The sequence below is a fragment of the Epinephelus fuscoguttatus genome, linkage group LG20 (genome assembly GCF_011397635.1).
Source record: "Epinephelus fuscoguttatus linkage group LG20, E.fuscoguttatus.final_Chr_v1".
Classification (NCBI taxonomy): domain Eukaryota; kingdom Metazoa; phylum Chordata; class Actinopteri; order Perciformes; family Serranidae; genus Epinephelus; species Epinephelus fuscoguttatus.
Window position 1 is genome coordinate 30,879,528 of NC_064771.1, and position 22,551 is coordinate 30,902,078.

The following is a 22,551-nucleotide window of genomic DNA, read 5'->3' on the forward strand; positions in this document are numbered from 1 at the left end:
TAGCACAATGAGTCTATGGGGGAGGACAGCTACAGGCAAGCATGTGCGTACAAGACAAATTTGTACCAGATTTAGCCCACATCTTAATCAGACTTCCCAAACACAAGGTTTTGAAAATGTGACAGCATTGTTTCTGTGACTTGACTGCAGTCAGTGTCTCTACCTGTGAGCTTCTTCACGGGCTGCAGCCTGACACTGATGGTCTGGTGGGTGAGCAGCGGGGAGGAGGGCAGCGAGCGTGACACGCCCTCCATTATGCGAATGTGCTGCATGCCCTCGGTCATCGAGAGCGGGGGCACGGCGTAGTCTCCTTCAAAGGCACAGTCGCTGTCTATGCTGCCACCTGCAGGATGGGAGGGAAATCAGAACAGAGTGAGATGCTTTTCTCTGCTGTCAACAGCTGATTAACTCTCCCAACATTATAACACTGTCGGGAGTCGGTTTCTGCAAAGAAAGCAAGGAGGACCTCATGTTAGAAACTATGGAGATGGTATTTAACTGTAACAAAATCAGAAATCAGACTGTTAAATTTACAATAATGTGAAACAGAGAAAAGCAGCAAATCCTCATCTCCTTTGCAGCCGCAACTAAAACTTTTGCTGAAAAAATGATTTTTTTTTTCTTATCATATTATAATTAGGCTTTGTGCACATGGGACTACAGTTTTTTCTATATATTTCATATCTATTAGAAAAAAATACATACTTAAAATGAAAACTGTATTCCATTATATTTATAAAAATAAAATTAAAAAACATATACCACTATAGCAATAAAAAAACGAACTAAAAATATATCCCATTATTTTTATATATATATATATATATATATATATATAAAAAATAAAAAAATCTATTCCATTATATCTATAAAAAATAACTAAAAATATAAAAATATATCCCATTATATATATAAAAAATAAAAAATATATTCCATTAAATTCATAAAAAAATTAAAAGCTAAAAATCATATACCATTATATCTACAAAAAAATCCATTATATCTATAGAAAACCAACTAAAACATTATATATATAAAAGAATAAAAAATATATTCCATTATGTTAGTAATGTTATGTAAACTAAAAAATATAATGAAAATGAAAATAAAAACTAAAAACAAATTCCATTATATCTTTAAAAAAAATACAACTAAAAGAAATTTCATTGTATTATTTAAAAACTAAAAAATATAACTATGAAAAATAAAAAATAAAAAACTATAAAAATATTCCAATACATCTACGTAAAAAACATTAAAAAGTATTCTGTTACATCTTTAAAAATTATATCTATAACAAAACCATGTGCCCAAAGACTATATATATGTTAAGAAAATGGCAGAATCCAGAAAACACAAGAAGCTTCGCATTTCATAACAACAACTAAACTCATAACAAGTTGAAAACACACAAAAAACAATATTTGTGGGGTTTTTTTCTCATTTCAAGAAAAAAAAACCTTACTTTCATAATCGATCAGAAAAATGTGATTTTTCATGTGATATTTTTTAAAATTGTGCTGTTACATACTTTTTAAAGGTATGTCTGTACCAGATTTCAAAACTTTTGACCAATCAGGAAAAGTTGTTGTGACATTTCTTCTTATCACACTAAATGTAGTCTTTTGGGCACAAGTGGTTAAACAAGCCGAAAGCAGCAAATGACAAACAACTTCTCTACCATTAAAACCCCACAATTTTCTCTCTGACAATGAGCTGTTTTTGCTCAAGTACTGCTCATTGAACAGCTTCTGTGTTGGACTCTGCTGGTGTTTTTTATTGTCCACCACTGCAGAAAGTGAATGACAGACAGTTATGACTACTCTGACAGTACCTCAGCTTAGATCCTGGACTGCAACACCAGTATTGAGTGCAACAAGATTGGCGTGACCCAGAAGAGAGAACAGCCCTGCAGGCAACACGTGCCGTTTACATTCACTGTTAGAAACTACAGCCTACTGCCTGACCTCTGGAGCCCTACAGCAACACAAGAATACCCCATGATTTCAACAGAATAAAGGAGGATTTTCTAACCATCTGAAATGTGTTTAAACAATCCCAAAAAGTGCACAGTCATGATCACGAGAGAGAGCATTTCATTTACAAAAAAAGAGGCTTTCACAATGAGGAGTAATTACAGACAGAGGACAAACAACCACTCTCCATCACTCACCCACCCCTTTTTTCCTCTCTTGCTTCAAAAACCACAAATTATGACAACTTAGAGCTTTTTTTTTTAAAACTTCTCTCCCTCACACAGCCACACACACACACACACACACACACATTCCCCGGTGAACAAAACCCAGCCAGCTGTCTGTAAACACAACATCCATTTTGTGAATCAGCTCCGGCTCAGGCTGCCCATGTCCCTGCAGACGGAGCTGTAAAACCAACGGGTCAAGCAACAGTCTCACATCAGACAGCAGCCGCCACAGTGAGACATGAAGCCATTATCAGACACTAATCCGTGACAAGTCCCAGAGGGAAGCCTGTGTGACGGTTAGGATGGGGTCAAAGCGGTTGCTGTAATGCAAATACACTAGTATAGAAATAGTATAGAAATAACAAAAGCACACACACGCACATCTCCCCATGGCTCCAGAAGTGCTGGAGTCAGTCCATCCATTCACTGGGGAATGTCACTGCAACAGCAAAAACAACAGCCAGAGCAGCGGTTACATCCCCATGCATGGAAATTCTCCTCATGTATGCAGAGCCTGGTGTGAATACCAAGAAGGGACTTGGTATTCTGGTAGCAATTACCAGTCGTCAACATCCAACTCAATTTTAATGCATTCCAATACTAAGCGAAAACAACAAATTATAACAGCATTAATACATTTTTCCTTTACCACACTATGGAAACACTCCACTACAGGTACAAGTCCTGCATTCAAGACCTCATCAGCAACATGTACTTAAAGGGATAGTTTTGATGTGGGGTTGTATGAGGTGTCAGTGTATGACCTACAGCAGGTGGCAGTCGGCACGCCCCAGTTTCAAGAAGCAGGGAGGAGCACAGCCACAGAAGTTAAGTAATGTACTGCTGTGGAGGGGTCAGCAGCAAAATGTATTTAGTTTAAGTGTTTGCTAGAATTTGTTTTGTTTTTTTACCGCATTACCTTGCTGTCAGACTGTGATTTCCGACGGGGAACTGAAGCCATTATATCACTCTCTTCAAGGCCAGACTCCACTGATAAAAACTGTTATTTAAAGCGGGATTTATGCCGTACCCTGCGCCATGGTCCTAGAAATGTAACTACACGCTGCCACAGACCTCCTGTCTGTTTCTGTAAGCTGAAACCATTTCCCTCAGTGGAAACAAAACTTTTATTTACTTTAATTTCACAGATAAGAAACAATAAACTGTGAAGACAATAAAGCCTCAACAAAAATAGCATTTTAAATCTTGTGTGTGATTTATCCTGGCTTCATATGAGCAGAGGAAATCTCTGCTAGTCACTAGGATACTTTATACAATGTAAAATGCCATAGGCTTGTGCTAATAACGTTAGCATGTTGTATTTGTTTGGAAAATGTGTTTAGTATAAGACAGTTGTTTTGTCAGTGAACCTTGTGAGTTGTAATGGAGCCGAATTTTGTAACGTTACCTTTGTTAAATGTTGCTGTTGTCCCTGGCTTCATATGAGAAGAGAAACTGTTCGCTAGCTGCTAGGCTAATCTATACAATGTAAAATACCACAGGCTTGTGCTAATAACGTTAGCATGTATTTGTAGGGAAAATGTGTCCAGATAAAGACAAGTGTTTGTCTGTGAATGCTGCGAGTCATAGTGAAGCTGATTTGTGTACTTGTGTTTGAAATGTTCTCTATAGAACCCGGAACTTCGTTAGCGCTTTTAGCACTTCCGGTTCTCTCATCTAAAAGTCAATACGTTTTTTGAATGGGATTTTGGTAAAATGCCTCAAATAAGGTCTGTGGTTAACAAAAGCTTAAGCGAGTTTCAGGTTTTGTTCTACGACATAAAACACGTCAGTAAATATCCTACTTGTGAATGTTGAGGCTTTTATGTGTCGTAAAAAAGGCGGTTGCTAACAAGTTGCTCAATACGACTACAAACCCTGTCAGGGACATTAAACGTCATCACCCCCGAACAGACGAGAGTGCTGGCAGTCTGCCATTACAGCTTCTTATTTAGCTTAAACAGTCCGATTTCCCCATTACACAATGTTTTTAAAATAAAGCGGCTGAAATCAGTTGAAAGCTTAGTGGCGGTGACGTCAAGAGTCATGCAACCGTGGAGTAGTCATGTAGTCCGTTAAAGCCTAACGTTAGCTTTTTACTTCTGGCGATCGCATTTAAGCTTCAAATGCGGTATGAAAGGTGTTCATATGTGAAGATTATCTCGCTGAACAAAACCTGTAAGTATCATAAACTTGTGTTAGCCACAGAGCTTATTTTCTGACATAATCCAAAACGCAATGCAAAAATCACATTCACTTTCTCTTCCAGGAACCAGCGCGATGCTAAACTTCCGGGTTTTGACGTCAGCCCTGGCACACTCTATTAAGCCATGTTTAATGTGTGTTTTGAATCAACTAGACTTTACAGCACTTCACAGAAACTCCGCTGCCATCTAATGTTTTGGAGGTGTAAGACACACCACTGCACAAGTAAAAACACTCACAACAGCAATGGAAAATCTGCAAATAGCTGATCCACACGTAAAATCCTCCTCAAGATAGCAGAACACAGGAGCTGCTGGTCCACTGCTGCTTGACCAGTTAGTTTGCTTGTGTAATTGTGAGATTCATGCATTTATAAATTCACCAACAACACAAAATAACACAAACTAACTGATCAAGGCAGCTGCAGGCAAGTAACTCCCATGTTAAGTGACGTAAACTTACTGTTTTGGTCAATGGAGTTTGGTGGCTTTGACCAGAGCACAGACTGGGAGTTCCCCATCAAAAAGTGTTGAAAATATCCACACTAAAGCCTATACTTACACTGTTGTTGATTTTTTTAAGTGGCGAAAATATGTTTTGCTATGGATTAGTACCTCATACAACCCCACAGCAAAAAATCCAGACTATTCTTTTAAAGAATGAAAAGTTAAAGTATTCATTCTGCAGTCAAACGTTCCCTGTCAGTGTTGTACTATTCTGGTGTTTTACTATTCTGTTGCATTAATACTGCAGCATTAATGTGAATGTTTTACTGCTGTAGATATTTAAGGAGGTACTGATTTTAACTCTTTATATACTGTTGTGTAGTTTAATCTACAGCAATGCATCATATTCTATAAGATCATCATATGTTTGCAACATTGCTAGCTGCTAGGCTAATTTATGCAATGCAAAATGCTAATAACATTAGCATGTTGTATGTGTGGGAAAAATACATCTAGCAAAAGGCAAGTGTTTTGTCTGTGAGTGGAATTTTGTACTTGTGTTTAATATTGTGGCTATATGTTTCATTTGTGTTTTATGTGTGTTTTGAATCAAACTTCAATCAATCAAACCACACAAGATTTAAAGCGTAGATTATAAATCCGAAGAGACACTGCTGCAGATTTTGTTTTGCAGTTTTTTTTATGGCTTTGAGCACCACAAGCTGAGTGCCATCTAGCTTCATTATACTGGAGAGAATGCAGAAATCTCTACGGCCGAGATCTCCAACACTCTGCAACTCACACCAAAACAATCCAGACTGATAAATAGCACTACAGGTAAGAGGAAAAACATGTATTTTTGATTTTGGGGTGAACTTTTTGGTCTACAAGCTCAACACTTGCAAACACATGCACACTGTGATACGCTGAAGTAGAAATCAAAAGGTGTGATTTCGGGAGAGGATGGAGGGCGGAGAGGGAGGAAAAGCCGCACTTCAGTGGTGAAATCCAGAGAACAAAAGCGCTGAGGGGGAAATGGTGGTGTTTTATTTTAGACTGTGATGAGAGACATGTTTAAGGGCCACTCCATGCCTGGAAATAAACACAAACACCTACTCATCGAGGTGTTCGGCTCAAAACATGCAGGAGAAGGGGAGAAAAAAAAAAGTTATAATTGCCCAAAACATTTCCTGCCAAGCTCTGACATTCCCCTTGTTGATAAACATCTACTGTTTCCTACAGCCTCTTTCCACCAGAGGTAACTCACATTTACAGGCAGAATTATAGGAATATAAAATTCATACAGTTCTCTCCCTGTTAATATAACTTTCCAGTAGTTTCTAGTAGTCGTAAAGTTTTCTGCTATGAAGTGGAATAAAATACAACTTGGCAAACAAGGCCTCCGTGGGTTTCTGCTATGGAAACATTAAGAGAGGAGAAATGGAGTCGGGAAAGAGACCGCCAAGAGAGAAGTATTACAGGAAATGAGAAGGTAAAGGTGGGAAACGAGCTCGCGCGCTGTTTCTCAGCAGCTCGGCTTCTCATTCACTCACACAGCACACGTCCACGCCTGGGAGCAGCTCAATACACTCTGTAATAAGCAATAGAGGAGAAGACGAGGTATTGCTGGGGCGCTCAAATGGCTTTTGCAGGCAAAACTATATTTCATGAATCTGTGAGGGCTCCAGAGTAACTACCTGTAACTTCAGCTCAATCACCAGAGGAAAATGGCATCATTGTACGTTTCTGCAAACTATAAAGATGTTGCATTCGTATATGTCATATGTATCATATCAATGTTTCTAAAGTGACGTAGTATATGAGCTGACTTTGTCATCTGGAGGTGGAGGGGGTGATGGTTAGTGCGACACCTGTAAGACGCCTGCCAAGCTGCAGAGTTCTGTTCAAGACCATCCAACAACAAAACCAGTTGTGTTTTAGTAACCCGTCTGTTTTGTTTTGTGGGGGGGGGGGGTTAAACGGCTGTTTAGCCACCAAATGTGAATGTTTTTTACAGAGACATCTCTGCGTTTCCTGTCGGGATTGTGCCATAAAATAAGGTTTTTGTGTTTCCTGCCGCCGTTAGGCCACGAAATCCAGTAGTTTTTAACCGAGACATCTATACGTTTCCTGCCGGGATAGTGCCGCAGAAAGCGTCTATTTCTTAGTGAGACATCACCGCATTTTCTGCTGGCACAGTACCATGAGAAGCAGTTGTTTCTTACGGAAATATCTCTGCACTTCCTGCTGGGACTGTGCCAAGATATAAACTTGTTTTTAACTGAGACATTTCTGCATTTCCTGTCTGGATAGTGCCACGAAATAATGCTGTTTTTTACCAAGACATTTTTGTGTTTCCTGCTGCCATTAGGCCACGAAATCCGGTAGTATTAACGGGGACATCTCTGCGTTTCCTGCTGGGATTGCGCCATAAAATAAAGTTGTTGTTTTTTTTTTTACCATGACATATCTAAATTTCCTGCTGAGATTGTGCCACAAAAAGCAGTTGTTTTATATAGCAACCCACCAAAACTGGGTTCTTTAAGCCCAAGCTTTGATCTTGTCCTAACCATGACTGAGTGGTTTTTGAGGCCTAAACATAACCACGTATTAACCACAGCGTTTCTGAGGCTATGGCACAGGCTGTAGTTGAAACGTCGACTACGCTACATAATGACATACAAATGTGACATATCCATGGTTTGCAGAAACGTACAATACCAACACCTTTTTCTGCTGATTGGATTAGTAACTTTTTTTTTTGGACACACATTTTCTTTTCACATTTTGTTTGCTTACCTTGGCCAACGTGGCTCAGGTGAGGGTCTAGACTGGGTGAGCGGGGGTCTGCCAAGTCCTCGCTCCCACCATCTGCAGAGGAGGAGCAGAAAGAGAAAGATAAGGAGTGAGCTCTGTGATGCTGGTAGCGTGGCGAGGAGGCCAGCAGCAGGGCCACCTCCTCGTCTCCGATCAGCCAGGTGTGGGACCGGAGGACCCCCAGCAAGCTGCTCACACACAGCCCCTCCACGCCTTTCCTTGTGGGGCGCAAGTGGCCCCTTATGGTGGCGAACGGGGACCGCGCCGCCAAGCTCCACGTCTTCCGCCTCCCCATGTTTAGACTAAACAGCCAGTGAGCCTCTGTCTTTGAGGCCTGCCCGTGCGGATAACAAAATAGTTTACATTACAGCCACTGTTGCGTGCAGAGATCCCTGTGTGTGTTGAGGCACAATCATAGAGCTCACTGGGCTCTACGGTTCAGTGAGCGAGGACTGGCTGTAAAACAGTGGGCGTTTCCCAGGATAGATCCACATACGGTTAATGATATGAGGATCAATTACGCCCAAGGGAGCAGGCAGGCAGAATTAGCCACAGTGGATGGAGATGAAATGAGGGGGGTGGAGGGGCGGCATCACTGGGCAGCACAGTCAGTGTCACGGGGGGATTGTTTCATAATCCTGTTCAAGTGTGGATGGATCTACTGTAAAGCACGACAGGCCAGCAGAGGAGGTTTGGAACAAATGATTTATACTCAGAATAAATACATCCCACTGGAACTAAGTGCGCTATTAATACAATCCATGATGATGCATGAAAACTAGTGAGAGGATTTTCGACGTGTAGATGGACCAAAGATTGCTGCATTAAGTAGAAAACCATGAAGGTGATTTATCCCAAAAGGATTGTATATTTTGGCAGGACCCCCTCTCCCATTGTGTTTCAATCACAGAGCTCACCATCAGGCCAGAAAACACAAACAAATACTCAAGTATTATCTCTCCCATCGCGGATTCACACCCTGTGTGCCAGTGGCCACACAGCGGGCTAGATTGGCTCGCTGGTGGACGGATCAAGCTTGTCGATGGACAGATAGAATAAGCCGTGGGACATGATTGTGTGAGAACTGGGCCAGCCTGAGATTGACACTGATTGTGGACGGGAGCCCTCTGCGGAGGATTTACAGGGTTCGTGTCATGACCTCAGCCACCATGTCGGGAGATGTCAAATTAACAGGCACACCAACAAAATGTGAAATGTTATGCAACTGAAACATAAAATTCACCAAGACAACCTTTTTATTTTTGCTGTTTACAGCCAAAACCAGAGATCCTGCTGCAGACACATCCATCTCTCATGTTCTACATCAAAAATAGCTTCTCACCTCGTATACCTGATGGGCCACATCGTCTCGTAAAATCAATGTCGTGAAAATCAATGCAGGCTTTGAAGATGACGCACTCTAGCTACGGGCACAGTGAGCCATGAAAACACATGCATGCAAACACATATGAAGAGTGTGATGCTCGGTGATGTAGTGTAATAGATTTCGCACACTTGCTCTGCTCCTGCGGCAGATCTGATTAGCACCTCAGGTGACGTTGTGAGCAGCTTGCTCGTCATCAGATGAGGTCAGTAGCTCAACATGTCACATCTGAAGTGTTAATGATAAATCAAATGAACAGGAGACAATAAAGGTGTACAATTACAGTACGTAGAATAGATATAATTATTGGGCCTCATCTTCCTCAGCTGTGTCTATGTTTTTTGTTATCAATTGATGCTAGTGTTAGCTGTCTGAATTTTTGTTAGTTGCTAACACAGGAGTCCAAAGTGTGTCTGCTCTCCCTGGGACAGTTTGGACTGTATCGTTTATAGTTCCTACCTTGTTACAGATCAAGTAAACAAGAGTGAATTTTAAAACTAAGACTGCTAGGCTAAATCAATATTTTAATTTTATTTTATTTTTTTAATGAACTTGCTTTAGGTTATATCCCGCGGCCTCTGGGTCTATGTTCACCCAAAGATGTAGGTGGATTTAGTGGCATCTAGCCGTGAGGATTGCAGATTGCTGAGGCTGAAACATCTCTCATGTGCCAAGCATGAACTCCCAGTTAGGATTCCTTCAGTGTTTATTGTTCAGGAGGTTTTTACCAGGAGCTGAATTATCCATAGAGGTCTCTTCCTCTCCGAAACAAACACACCCAGTGATTAAAACTGGTAAAAACACTCAATAAAGCAGTTTTACCTTTAAAAAAAGACGCTCTCGTCTCCGTCAATGAGTTCAGTATATCCCGCTAAATCCTACACACTGGATCTTCACAAAATTTTGAATGCTAAGCTGAATTTACAGGCCACTGAAAAAAGGGCTCACATTTTAACTCCCGAGCACGTTTTTAATGTGACGACTGCAACTCTTAATTTTCTCTCTAGGTTTTTTTTAAACCCGTAACAAGGTGTCCCAACCGTCCCAGAGAGGCAGAATTTCTGGGAAAATGTACTCCTTGTACATTTAACAAAATTGTGCCTTTCATGTTTGGGTAGGGCTCTAACTAATAAAATAATTATAAAATAATTTGTCAGCAGACATTAGGGGTGGGAATCACCGGAGGATCCATGATACGATATTGTCATGATACTTAGGTCACAATACAGTGCTAATATGTTGTGAAATGCTGAGTATTGTGATAAAATATGCAATATTTTACCTGTTTTCATCTGTAAATTACAGGGGTGGGGAAAAATTGATTTTTAGATGCATTGAGATTCTGTCTTGAACGATGCGAGCAATGATGTGGAAAACTCATAATCGATTTTAATTTTATTTTTATATCTATTTTTCAAATTACCGTAACTCCTCAACCATTCACGTTATCGACGTAATTCCAACGGATTCTGAAAGCGGAGAAGCGGAGCTTTCCAGTGATATACATCACAGTACATTACGGCAGTGACGTCATTACCTGTGGAGGAGGGGAGAGAAGTGAGCACAGCAAGAGGAGAGTGACAGCTGACGAGGAGAGTGCAAGTTGGAGTTAATTAGCGGCGTTTAGTGGAGTTTTGGTGGCGTTTTCTTTGTAAATAATATTTAGTGTTGTAAATAACAGTATTTGTGGTTTTTTGAGAGCTGTTGAGTTTTTTTTGCCGTGTTTCGTCGTGTTTTAACCATAGTTCATAGTTTTGCCATCGTTCGTCTTTTTTGCAATAGTACATGTTTTTATAGTTCATAGATAGTTATAGTCAGTTAAAGTTTTGTAAATCCTGGAGGAGAAATGTCGAGGAGGTCGACGAGGGACAGGAGAGTCCCGTTGAGATTTATGTATGAGGAGGATGGACCGGAGGAGACTGGTGGAGTGTAGTCATCTCAACCACAGTAAGTAATACAGTTTGTATGCACTGGATATGTATTCCCAGCTTTATTACAATAATGTTTTTCAATATCTAGTGTAAATTTTCTTATTGGCTTGTTTTAGAATCGAGAATCGTTGCCCTCAGAATCGGAATTGAATCGAATTGTGAGGTGCCTAGAGATTCCCACCTCTAGTAAATTATGTCCCCAGAGGAAAAATTCTTCAACATCAGTTTTATCTACTAAGATAAAGTTTTCAGTTTGTTCATCTCACCTCAGCCTTTTTTGCAGCAGCAAAATGTATCTAGTGGGTTAAAAAGCAATTAATTAAATTATTCTAGTATTATTCTAGGCTACCTAAAGTTTAATTTTTATTTGTCATATTAAGAACTTATATCATAACAACAATAATCACGAAACTATGCTGTATCGATTTTCCCCCGCCCCTAGCAGACATCTGTAACCTGTTCGGGGATCAAATCATTTTCATAATCTAAGATAATCTTTTATCAGTCCCACAGCGGGGAAATTTGCATCATTACAGCAGCGAAGGAGAAAAAAAGCAAGAGATAATAAATGGACAGGCTGAATTGTTAAAGTAGTCTGTGAGTAATGGAAGATTATCTTGTGCCAATACAAAAGTGTCTCAGCCGACCCCATTCTTCCCCACTGTATTACAGAAATTAATAAATAAATGTAAAAACAACTAAAGAAAGAACCGCAGGCTTTGCTGGAAATTAAACAACTTTTATTCAGGTTTACTTAGATTCTACCCACTACATGACACTTCTACGTTAAACCCTCAATTTGACTAAATATTGTTATTGAGGTTTTTGGAAAAATTCCACACAGCACCACTGTGGCTTTACCTCTTTACGTCAGCCTCTTTTCTCCCCACTACCATCCCTGTTTAGTCTTGGCAAACACATCTTCGTAGCTCTTTTATTTGAAAGCGAAAGCTCCTATTCTTGTGTGCAGATTGCTCTCTTGTAACCAGTGATCACAGCACAATGTCCTGCCACACAGATCAATGGCCTATTAAGCAGGGAACATGAAAGGGGAGGACCTACGGCTGACAGAAGACAGAGACATGTTTTCTTTCCAGCCGCAGAGACAAACAGCGGACATTATTCTAGTTCCTTACAGAACATCTGTCAACCACTCGGTCAACAAGAATACAACTGAACTCGGCTCAGTGTCCGATACAAAGTCAGAACAGACAATCTGTGCTCTGTAACCACATCCTATTCAGCTGTAAAATCAAAGCTCTGCTCTCTCTGAAGCTAAAAGACCATCTCCTAAACCGAAGAAATAATGGTGCACTTACTCTGTTGGCTATTCTTCTGAGCTGTAATACCACGGTGCTGTGTTAGGATGTCAAAAGAGCAAGCCAATTTCGCACTTGGACAAAGAGTCATTACGGGAGAAGTCAGCGTGACATCTGAGAGTGATCCCATGGAGCATGGCGGAGAAACTCTACTATCATTATCGTTCAGACTGACTTTGATGAACCTGGCGGTGTTCACAGTGTTCAATGTGACCTCTGCTCTGAAATGAGGCTTCTTTCCCAGGTACTGTCGCGGGGTGATTACTATAAATTGTGCTCTTTTGTGTGATCACCTTTGGTAAAAAAAAGAAGATCTTAAAAAACAGACAGCTAAGTCGAAGGGGTTTTGATCTCCACACTGGATGTCTAAAAACTCTGAATAACTAATCTGGAGGAGAGTGGGTGGAACAAATTACGATTCGAAATGGATCTGGTTCTTCTTCTGCAACTGATCAATCACGTCACGCTCAAAAGGAACCAATAGACTCGCCCCAAAAAGTGCAATCGATGCCTGTCTTTTGCTTGTAAGACCCCACAAAACAGCAAACAACGGAAAGAGAAAAAGATTGCAACTGAGTCGTGTAACCAAGACACATCCTGGATATTAGGAGCCCGGAGAATTACATCCTTCAGCTCGGTGACAGCACAGCGATTCAGCATTAGGTTCCGTTCATTGCTGCCTTATTTCTTACCTTTGCTGATTGTCTCTGTGGGGCCCTAATGTTGCCAACTTGTTGTCAATCCCCACTTTCACACCAGGGAGTAAACTAGGACCCCTAATTAAACACATGTAGTCTCCCTGTTACGCTCCGTGTCACAGCAAGTTTTTCCCACCACTCATCAAAGTAAAAATACAGGTAAGAAATAAAGAGGAAATGGGACTCTACATCCTGTTTCATCAGTTTCCTTGTAATGCATACATTAAATGTGAGTAATATCTAATTGTGTGAGTTCTGTGCACTCAATGACACATTCCTAATGACGCGCGCACCATCCTTGGATCATCCTGAGTCCTATTATACGCTTCTCTCTCCAGACAGCTAAATGTTAAACTACCTCAAATCCGCATAAATCTGATGTAGACACAGAGGGATCATGTGCGAGCTACAATAATAAAACATGCTGACATTTATTCAGCACACGGTAGCCCACCCACAAATAAAAAACGAACGCATGGCTCGTATTTCACATGGGAGTTGTCGTGTGTGAGCAGATGTATCGCGGGTAATTTACCAAAATAGAGATTGATTTAAAGAGTGGTTTAAAAAAAAAAAAAAAAAAAAAAGATAAGAGAAAAGTCTGAAATTGGAAAAGGTAAATGCCAAGGAGTGAATCAGTGCTGTGTGCTGATTCCTGTAGAGAGCAACAAACGCTGCTGCCAAATTGCTTCTGATGTCACCAGAGAAGAGGCTGCGCCTGTGCCTTTTAAAGGAATACTTCACCCACAAACTGATCATGTGTGTGTCACTTACTCACTCTGAGTTACCCTGGAGTTGTAAAGAAAACTTTGTTTGTCTCACATGCCTCCACGTTGAACAAAGAATCCAAAAAAGTTCTCGATGAATTGCTGCGATAGAGGACCCCATTTAACAACAGCCCTCTCAGTATAGCCCAAGTCTCATTTATCCAGTCACATGCACACATGCATTATTACACATCTGGCACACCAAACCAAAAGCAGTAACTAAATTTCAGGAATTCCATACTGCTGTCGTCGTATGTAAGCTAGTTCAAAACCATGTCAGTATCAGAGTCGAGGAATTTCATACTGATAACACAGTTGCTAATTATCTGATCTGTGTACACACTACTGGTACAGTACAGCTGCAACGATTAGTCAATCAATTAGTCGATCAAACACACACAGACACACACACACATACTTAAATAACAGTCACTGTTAATTGTTTTTGTCTCTGTTCTTAATGTCTCCTCTTTGACTTAATATTTGTCTGTATTCTACTGTGTTGTATTATTGTATTGAATCACTCCATGTTCAGTAATCTCACACTTCCTGTTTTAATTCCAGAGCCAAATGAGGGACAGGGGTTGCAAATTAGCCATGGCTAGAAACCTGTATGCATTGCATCTACTTTCTATTTTACCATTGAAGCGACGTCTTTTGCATTTGTCCTTGTCAAATAAACAAGTAAATCAATTAAAAAAAATAATTACCAACTATTATGATGATTGAGTAACCCTTTTGGGCATTTTTCAAGCAAAATTTCAAGAAAATTGATGGTTCCAGCTTCTTAAATGTGAGAATATACTGCTTTTTTTGTCATTTATGATCCTAAATTACAGCATAGCATACCATGACTTAGTCATACCAAAAATTTGAAAAAACAAAACAAAAAAAAAACAACAACAACACTGGTCCACAGGGGGAGCCACAGCGATCAGTCGCATTTTAGCCATTTTTAAGCATTTTTCTGTTGGTATAGCGCCACCCAGTTGCCAATTAGAGTTAAATTTCTCCAGTCACCTTGAGGCGTCCTGTTCTACATATCTACCAAGTTTAGTAAAAATCCATATGGCGGTTAGGCCTAGATAAGAAATGAGCTCTCTAGCGCCCCCATTTTGTTTGATGGGGTCAATAATGGAGGGGTCCCCTCAGATTATGTGTGGTCATATGCCTACAAAGTTGCGTGGTGATGGGTGAAACCCTTGAGATGTTATACACCTTTATGTGATGAGCCACGCCCTCCGCAATATTCATTGCCTTATAGAAGCTCAGTTTTAGGAAGTTTTCCAACTTTTGCCAAGAGGGAACTTTAGATATTGGTCCCTAGATTATGTTCACCCAGTTTCATGCAGATCGCTCAAACTTCCTAGGAAGAGATCCATTTGAAGTGTTTTTCAAAAAAAAAAAAAAATCAAAATGGTGGAAAATCTATATAAGCGGAAGTTATGGGTTCTTGAGGCAAATGTGTTCCTCATGAGGAGAGGCATCTCTGTGCAAAGTTTCATGTCTCTACGACATACGGGGCATGAGATATGCCCATTCAAAGTCTGCAATTTCAATTGGTTGCTATAGCGGCCAAATGATGTAATACTGCTTCATTCGCATCCTCCCATGACAAGTCAGTGAGGAGAAAAACGTGGAACAGACACACAGACAGTTTTCGTTATTATATAGTAAGATGACATCAATGTATGATTGTCTTTGGGTTTGGGGCTGTAGTTCAAGGAATAGTTCAAGGATGCTGCTTTGGGCTCTGGGAAATAGTGATGAGCATTTTCCACAATTTTTGATATTTTAGAGACTTGACGATTAATTGATGGCGAAAATAATCACTAGTTGCAGCCGTATGGTACAGTTACATTTTGAAATCCACAAAAATGCGTACTGTTTCTACATGTTAGGCTGGTTGTCCTTTTCCTTTAGAAGACAAATATGCAGCCTTCATTTGAAGGAGTACATTGATTGTAAGGTACAAAACACTTACTGGAGACAGCCTTCTCAAGTTTAAAAACACTACACAGAGGCCTTCAACAATTTTGATTATTTTTGACCTGGCTACCACTGATTTTCACTAAAACCTACTTAAAACACTTCAGCATACTGCACGCTCATTTGAACTCTGCTCAGAGGAATCAACATATATGGAAATGTCTTAAATAGTAAGGTTTTAACAAAGATGCATGTGTTTGGGAAGTACTGAGCATATGACTGGATAAATGAGACTTGGATTATACAGCAAGAGTTGTGTGAGAGGTTGTAAAAGGAAGTTCTGACACAGTTTTGCTGTTGTTAAACGCGGCCGTCTATGACCTAAATTCATCAAGAATTTTCTTATGTTTTGGATTCTTTGTTCACCGTGGAGGCATGCGAGAAAAACAAAGTTTTCTCCACAAATTTAAAATAACACGGCGTGAGAAACTGATACACACACGATCATTTTGAGGGTGAAGTATTCCTGAAGTAAGGCACTTATGAACTACCAACTCAAATGCATCTCAAGTAATATAAATATATGCAGACATGTGCTCATAAGGGCTCCAACTAATGATTCTTTTAATTAAATTACTAATCCTGAACTCTATTAAATGTCAGAAAATAGTGGAAAAAAAGTCATCACAATTTCTTAGAGCCAAAGGTGAAGTCTTGATTTGTTTTGTACGACAAACATTAAAAAAAATCGTTAATCGTCTATTCATGTCTGAAGCTGTAAAAGTAAACACATTATCAGCAGATATGTCGACAGCACCAACAACACCATACTGTTCCTGCGGTCGATCAACTAACTGATTAATCTTTACACCATGTGTGCAGAAGTGTGCTGTTGTGTGTTTGGTCTCAGACAAACTCTCTGCTCCTCTGGTCTGACTTTCATTTAAGCTGAATCTAATCAGATTCCCAACAAAGTGCAGCATCTTAATGAATCACAGCCCCACAGTGAGCTGCAGCGAGCCGTATGAGAATGCAGACATCTGCTCGGTTGTAAAGTCGGCGGACATCTTCATTAGCATCAGCCTGAGTGTAAGCTAACACAAAAATGCATGCATACACACACACGTCTTCTGTGAGAGAGCTTGTCAAAGGCTTTCTCTCATTGAGGCGGCCTGGGTCTACCACAGGAAGTGGAGGGTTCTGACATCCTGCCAGGGTAAAACAATAGCGAACCACTTTCATCCAAACCACAACACTCATACACACACACAGTATATACATTTACACACAGCCACATACAACAGGGATGCTATGCGGAGATGTAACCAAAAATATTCTTTGCAGGGAAAAATGTCTGTCAACAATAATCCAGATTTAAACATAAAGGCAAAGAGGAGGTTCTACTTTGGTCTTGTGAGCCTGCATCTCACTTTCCAAACAATTACATTACATAGACTGACGCCAAGGCCAAATGTCATTTCTTGCAATGACTACAAAAATATATTTGTGTAAAAGCTTAAACTTGACGTCTTTTACTTCATAACATTAAATATGTATCACTAAATGTAGAACAATTTAAGCTTATCTTTAAGCTTTATCAGGGCTGTGTAGGAGTGGTTTGATCTGATTAATCTGACAGCGTTGGAAACATAAGGAAACAACTCCACTACTGTGCAGCTGCACTTTGATTCTAGTATTGCTAAACTGTGACTGGTGCACAGGAAGTGACATCACCTTTTACCCACTGAGTCCAAACCATCTTGAAACCAGTGAGATGAAACTTTGTCAGAACGTGAAAACAGGTGCTCCATTTAACCTCCTACGACATGAGGACATCACATATTTGGGTTTGCTGCATGTATTTTTGCTTAACTCAGACCTGCTCCTCATTCGTGGACACTTTTTTGTGCCATGTAGTAGGAACAAACCACAATACAGTAATCCATATTAGGGATGCACCAATCCAATATCTGGATCGAATATCAGCCCTGTTATCATCAAAATAGATGGATCGGGTATCGGAAAATGCAACCTATACCTGAGACGATCCTTTGCCTTTAAATCTATTGCAACGCGAGCTACGTCATACGTCATGGAGCGAAGGAGAGAATGTGCTGTGTGGAGGTATTTCACACTATTTCAACTGCTGTTGCCCAATTGTTCATTTCTGTTCATCACTGCATTAATCTGTTTCATCTTGTTTCATTTGATCTTAGGAAAGAACTGTGTAGTCATCAATGCCTGATGCCTCTAGTCTTTTCTGTTCTACATGTAAAGGTATATAGCTTTTTAGGTCAACCATGGTATCGGATCAGTATCGGCTGATACTCAAAGCCACAGCATCTGGGTTGGTATTGAAACTGAAAAAGCTGGATCAGTGCATCTCTAATCCATATAAAAACAAGATGGCAGCCATCTCTGCCAAGTCCGCCTGCAGCCGATCACAACACGACAGTGGACAAGATGCAAAACCTGATCACATTTTACGGTTGAAACTTGTTTAATTATGCTTAATTATGTTTATAGTTTCATTTGCCAACAAATTTGGCCCATTTTAGCAACAGTCACTAAGACGCAGCTAATAAGGAAGTACTATAAGGACTTTATTTTTGTATTACCGGAGCATTTTACTCAGGCCGATTAGGTGTGACGGACTGTTCCTCCAAACAAAAGGCGCGTTCCTTGCTAGGAGTGTGGAGCAGGAAAAAAGTTACAAAACAAACAAATCATAAGGCTTTTGGAAATGTTGCATTATTTGCAATTTTGCTTTCACACAGCCAAGTATTTAGGCACTGAAATGAACTGTATTTAACACCTTAAAACGACTTACTACACAAAGACAATTGTTTTTTTGTTTTTTTTCCCCCAAGTCATTTTAATCCTACATCGGTAGCAGAAGTTACAAATACAAACCAAATAAAATCTGATGTCTCGAGGTTAAAAAGCTGTTCGAGAAAAATGATTTCATGCTTGTTGTGGCTTAACACATTATGGCTGCAACAGTTGGTCTATTAAGTGATCAGGTGATAGACAGATGATTAATCTGCCACTATACTGATACTGTTTTCAGTCATTTTTTAAGCAAAAATAGCAAATTTTCTCCACCTCTAGCTTCTTAAATGTGAGGATTCGCTGCTTTTCTTTGTGTTATATCACTGTGAACTAAACATCTTTAGGTTTTAGACTGTTGGTTGGACAAAACAAGGCATTTGAAGATGTTATTTTAGGGCTGTGGAAAATTACAATGGGTATGTTTTACTAATTTGTGTCATTGTGTAGACAGAACCATTAAAAAACGTGGTCACACTGCACATACAGAGCACCAGGACCATGAATCCTTTGGGCTCTACCTTCATATTCGCCTTCTAGCCAACACTGACCTTCATTGCTGTTTAAAACACAAGCATGAGCAAACTTAACGAAGCATTTGATGGATGTAAACAATATTAAGTCCATGCTGTTCGACGTTTCAACCTTGTGTTCATTTTAAACAATACAAAGGGAGGGGTGAGGCTGAGAGTGAGGCACGCTGAACTGTTTGTCTCTGGCTGTTTTACCTGCAGTGATAAAGACAATCCTGTCAACTCTTAAGCAGCCTTTCTCTGAGGGAGGACAAACTGCAGCAGTTATGAGGGTTCCCAGCAGAGAGACGATACTGTTATAGACCGTGGCTGTTGCGAGTCTGTGGGGACAGCATAATGCAGGTGCGCTGAGCAGAATAGTCGGAGGGAGACTGAGAGAGGGAGGGCGAGCAGAGCCAGCAGTTTCACAAGCTGTTAACTGCATTTAGGACAATGCTCATATCAGCTTTGATTTAATGTGTGTATCCTACTCTTTTACAAGGAAAGAACGCTAAAAAAAAAAAAAACACAGCCAGCCTGTATGAGAGCAAAGAAACTGATGTACTGTGTGGGTAGCAGACACTTCTGAGTGTTCCTAATGCCTACTGCCTGCTGAATAGTCCAATGATGCACAGAAAAAAATGCATTTAAAACAGAATACAAACTGGATTTGTTTGGACACACTCATTTTAGATTTCAAGCCTTTATACTTGAGTCTGTTTATTATGAAATAAGTGCGCTAAACTCCTGCATTCAGGTCTACTTTCTTAGTCCACCAAGTAAATCAAGGAATGGTTAGTTTAAAGAAGGTATGTCAACGGATATATTGTGTTCACACTACAGGCAACAAGCAAGTTGATTTCAATAGAAGACTTGAAGTTACGAACTGACGGCATGAATCGCTACAAATTAATATTGAGCTGGCCTCAACTTTTTTCAGTGCTCCAATGAAACAGTAAAGCTTCACCAATAGGACTGCAACTAACGATTATTTTCATTGTCGACTAATCTGTCGACTATTTCTTCGATTAGTCAACTAATCATTTTATCGAAAAATGTGTTGAAATGTTGAAAAATGTCAGTCTGTCTCTCCCTAACCCCAAAATTATGTCATCTAATGTCTTGTTTCGTACTCACGCCAAAGGGTTTTAGTTTCCCGTCATGGGAGAGTGTGTAATCTGCCAATATTTGAACGTAAGAGTATTCTAAGGTACTTTCATAGTACTTTTCTATTAAAAATGACTCAAACCGATTAGTCGCCTACTAAAACATTCACTGATTATTTTAATAGTCGATTAATCATCGATTAGTCGACTAATCATTGCAGCCCTAGTCACCAATCATGTATTTTTGTCTCTAGCTGTGGTTCTTAGTTATTTAGCTCAGTTAGCTGAAGCTATGCTAGCTTTACGTGCATTGCGGTGTAATGGGGTGGAGATGTGACGTTAAATTTGGACTTGGACATTGATCATAAGCACAAATATTTTTTTTTGACTAAATACAAACTTAAGATGGCCTTCAGTTGAGGTGCTCTGTAGCAAGTAGCAGCTACAAATAAGCCTGAGATGACATACATACGTTAACAAGCAATGGAGCCACATTTTACAGAGCATTACCTTTAATTGGTTAACTTCCCAGAACATTTCTGACCAGCATGTCAGTCTAAAGGTAAATTTTGCTATTCTTCAGTTTACTGCATTGCACACCACCCATGTTTGGTGAAAGCTAGTTAGCGGCACAGCTCATTTGGTGATTACTGCTAGTACCGCCATCCCAACCCAACAGCATTGTTGTGGAAACATTGATTTTGAGCCGCAAACAATGTTAGCACAGTTTGCAGTGTTAGGACGGCTAGTTTTGCTAACGTAATTAACAAAGCTAAAGAGGGTGTGCGGCTTAAAATGGGGCCACTTTCTTATGAAGGCTACCTGGGGTGACACCGGAGAGTGGCCACCATGTTTTCCGCAGTAAGACCGTCCCTGTGGTGGTAACATTTCCAGTGGTAATCGCGAAGGAGCAGCACCACTAGCAAGCTTCCCCCAGGCTCAGGCAGTGCACAGTGCAGAGCGGCCAAGGCTAATGTTAGCTAACCAGTGGAGCTAACATAGTTAACAATGAGTAACTGGCAAAAAACTATGTTAACAATGGGAAAGGGGTTTTGCCAGTTACTCAATAGGGTGACCTGGGGGGAAACTCAGGGATGGCCACCATGTTTCCATGGCAACATCTGTTATTAGCAGTAATCACGAATGAGTAGTGCCGCTAACTAGCTCCCACCCAACCCGGGTGGTGCGCAGTGCAGACCGGCTAAGGCTAACGTTAGCTTACCAGTGGAGACTGGAGGGTGGGCAGAGGGCACTATGTTTCCGGTTTTTAACGCGGCTAGTCGGCTGTCTGTCAACAAAGCCTACAAAAAAACTGAAACAAAGGCAAGACATTTACATCACAAGACATTAAAATTTCTAAATGGATAGCGCTTTGAAAAGTGGTGCTAAAGTTCACTGAGTCAATGGAACACTGTACTAAAAGTAAAAGCCTCTTGTATTTCACATTACTTTGCATTTTCTTCTTAGAAACTCACCAGTTGTGCTATAAAAAACAAAGGTAATCATAACTGACACCCCTAGTTCAAAGGAAAAACATCACAGGACAAACCAGAGAAAGACATTAGATTATTCAGTAGGACAGATTTTACTGATACTTTCTCCAAAAGGCCACGAGATTCTCTTCAATTAAAACTATAATGCATCATGATTAGTGCTCTTTATTTGTGCTCTGGTGCTAACACATTTAAATAACATTTCATTTTACACTTACATATGGGATTCAAAATTTGCCAACAAAACAGCCAATGAAAACAACCATATGGTGCAGTTTATACATTTGGCTCATTTTCCTCAATATAAATCCAAGCTGAGCCAGTACACGCTTTACCTCTAATTTGGGTAAAATGCCTCTTTAAAGCAACAAAAACACTCAAGTTACAGCCTAAACAAAGAGTATTTAAAATAATAACACTGCAAATAATTTAGATGAGTCTTTGTTGTTGTATCCGTGGCTCATTTGTTCTTTCTGCATATTGGTTTACACGCCAAGAGCAAGAAGTAAATCAGTGGCATCTTCCAATTTGCCAAGCAATAGCGGATGCAATAAAAGAAGAAATATCCCAGTCGTGCCCAAAGCACTACAGGGGTATCTCTATTTGTCCTGTGTTACGTAACTGTTGATTATCCGGAAGCTACGACAAATCCTAATGCAGCTCTTTTTTTAGCTCCTACTACTGCTGCTCCTGCTCCTTTTAAAAAAAAAAAAAACCCACCTGTGTTCACAGTTGTAATATGACCTACTTTACACATTGTATTGTATTTATTTTGGACAAGTGTTGGACTGATAGTTTTATGTGGGCTTATTTCCATTTTCAAATACTGTAAGGCAGCGTTTAGCATCTTAAGATAAAATCCAGGCATTTTACATATTGTACTACATAATAGGCCAAAAAGAAACCTGC

At 40.0% G+C, this 22,551-nt stretch overlaps 1 protein-coding gene across 9 annotated transcripts in view; it reads right to left on the reverse strand.

Moving 5' to 3' along the window:
- The window catches only part of tanc2b (tetratricopeptide repeat, ankyrin repeat and coiled-coil containing 2b), a 265,575-nt gene that overhangs the window by 116,144 nt on the left and 126,880 nt on the right, over window positions 1-22,551 (reverse strand). For all 9 annotated transcript variants that reach the window (XR_007448045.1, XM_049562620.1, XM_049562630.1 and 6 more), the window contains 2 exons: window positions 7,657-7,728; window positions 164-343 (listed from right to left, as the gene is read on the reverse strand). Coding sequence is in view for 8 of the 9 variants with exons in the window: in XM_049562620.1 (XP_049418577.1) it covers window positions 164-343; window positions 7,657-7,728 (252 nt within the window). In the remaining variant the exon portion in view is untranslated. The remainder of the gene's footprint in view (window positions 1-163; window positions 344-7,656; window positions 7,729-22,551) is intronic.